The 2,500-nt window shown below is 48.2% G+C and overlaps 1 protein-coding gene across 1 annotated transcript in view; it reads left to right on the plus strand.

Annotated features, from left to right (window-relative positions):
• parp8 (poly (ADP-ribose) polymerase family, member 8) overlaps positions 1–2,500 on the plus strand; it is a gene marked incomplete at both ends in the record, with an annotated part of 32,333 nt that overhangs the window by 22,152 nt on the left and 7,681 nt on the right. Inside the window, one exon of the mRNA XM_080852113.1 lies at positions 676–1,414. Within this exon, the coding sequence (XP_080708239.1) occupies positions 676–1,414 (739 nt within the window). The remainder of the gene's footprint in view (positions 1–675; positions 1,415–2,500) is intronic.

Consider the following 2,500-nt stretch of genomic DNA (forward strand, 5'->3'; position numbering starts at 1 on the left):
GTCATGACATCAACCCACATCCTGTGCCATTGTTAACAGGAGGAGAATTCTCACAGATGCACACTCTGTTACCAGAATTCCTTGGGCACCTTTCTGTTTACCTGTCAGTGTTGCAGACAAATAACAAAACAAAAGCTGCATTTTCTGTCAACTTGTCGGTCCTTATTTATGTGTCTATAGACAATGACATCATGTTTTACACATGCAACTGAAGACGGGTTCATTGTGGATTTTTCAGTCAACTTGTTTCATTTGTCCATTTTGTAGTGGATGATAATAAGTTACATTTAAGACCGAACACAGAGAACATACTAATTGTTTGAAGGCACAATAAAGGTTGGTAGGCAGAAGACAGGTTGGTAGGCACAAGACAGCTACTGACCGTTTTGCAGCCTCTTTACATTACTGGTAGATTCATGTTTCCAGAGAAAATCTAAAAGATAGTTTTTTGAAGATCCTACACCATTTGGGGACTCCAGCTGGGTGTGCCTCATCAAACATTAAGTTGGATGTCATTAAATCTCATGAAATGATTCATTCTGTGGTATGTCACTCTGTCTTGTTCTTGTGGTGTCATTGCCCTTTATTAAATCTACAGAGTTGATTTTAGAGAAACCTCCTCAGACACCGGTCTCCGCTGTCTGTCTCTCCGTCTGTCTCTCCGTCGGTCTGCAGGTCTCCTAGCTACCCACCTCCAGGCTGCGTCAAGAGCAAGAAGAAGCTGAAGCCGGAGCAGGATGGCGTCTCCAAGTCCCACCGCCTGCTGCGTCGCACCTGCTCGGGCGCCGTCAAGTCCAGCGAGGCTGCCGACGGCTGCACGGGTGGAGGAGGCGGAGGGGGCCGCTCCCACCGCCTGCTGGGGTCCTCGCTGTCCAGCGACCCCCGCCTGGAGCACCCTCATTCCCAGCCCCACCCGCACGCCCACCCGCACCCGACGGCCTCCCTCTCCCTCAAGCCCCACCGGCTGCTCACGCGGCCCTGCTCTGCCTCCGACTGCTCCACGCCTCCCCCGCTGCCTCCGCCGCGACCCCACAAACCGCTGCCGCGCTCCTGCTCCGGGGACCCGCACACCGACCACAGTCTGGGGGATAGCCCCGGAGGAGGAGGAGGGGGTGGAGGAGGAGGAGCTGGAGGAGGAGGAGGTATGGGCAGCGCCCTGAAGCCTCACCGGCTGCTGAGCCGCTCGTGCTCGGGGAGCGTGCGCGTGGCCGAGGAGCTGGACGGCCTGCGGCACCACCACCGGCTACTCAGCCGCTCCTGCTCCGGCAACACGCGCGTAGGCCGTGGCGACCCCTTCGGCAAGGAGACGGGGGCAGCCGGGGACGGGGGAGGCGGAGGGGGAGTCGGGGGCAGGAGGCTCTCGCTCACCTCGGGCCTCATTGGAATTCTGGCTCCGTCGCTGGCCACTCCGCCTGTGGTGAGACCTTTATAACACACACACAGAGGCATACATAAGCATATACAAAACACACACATACAGACATACACAACCTTATAGATACTTACAGATAATAAGACACCATAAGCATAAAGCATAAGTATCATAAGAATAAAGACACATAAGCATTCACCATGCACTCAAAAGCAGTCTTATGGTTATACACATACATAGTTTCATACATGCTTTTGGGATTATGCTATTTGTCAAAAAAACTAAAATAATGCTAAAATTGGTTTTAGCCATCTCCCCTATCGTTATCTCTCCTGCTTTACCAAAAATTGGCAGACGTTTTCATAACCTTCCCATACTGGGTTCTCAGAGCTGTCCCAGTTCTGGAGTTAATGGAAATGCTTTTTCAACCATTCCTCCTCAATAGGAAACTAAGGCATGTCATTTGTGAAAAATGATGCATCATCTTGTCACTCACTCCGCACATAGGTAGACTTCAGCGACTTGAATGTTACATAACAATGTGACAAGTTCCAAAAGGTGTCAGTTCATTTGTGTGCAATGGAGGACACATCAATCAGGATTTTGATATTAGATAATCTTTCTTAAAACATTTAAATGCGGAGGTAATCCAGGGGTTTTAGTGAGTTGTGGTGCTACCTTAAAAAATAGAGATTATGTGACTAGGAAAGCTCAGGATTTTGATTTTCGATACTCTTTCTTCAAACTTTAAAATGCTATGAAATGCCGATAACTGTCATAACTTCAGGGTTTTTCTTCAGAGACCAAATAAATCTTTTAACTCTCTAAACATTTCCCTCACATCAACGTGAAATTCATTTCACACCTCAGCATAGCTCCTAACCCAAGTCCACTAGGCCAGGGGTCTTCAACAGGGGGTCCGGGACCCCCAGGGGGTCCGCGGAGGTACTGCAGGGGGGTCGCGAAATCTTTGGTTGATAAGATGATTTTTTTTAATATTTCTAAAAACATTTTTTTTTTTTTAAATCAACCAATTTTTTTTTCCACAAATTTAAATGTCTTCCAAATCAGAATTGTATTTATTCCCTTTAAATTTACATTAACATAAATCCAACATATTGTAGCGAA

This window comes from Sprattus sprattus (genome assembly GCF_963457725.1).
Source record: "Sprattus sprattus genome assembly, chromosome: 15".
In the NCBI taxonomy this organism is placed as follows: Eukaryota; Metazoa; Chordata; class Actinopteri; order Clupeiformes; family Clupeidae; genus Sprattus; species Sprattus sprattus.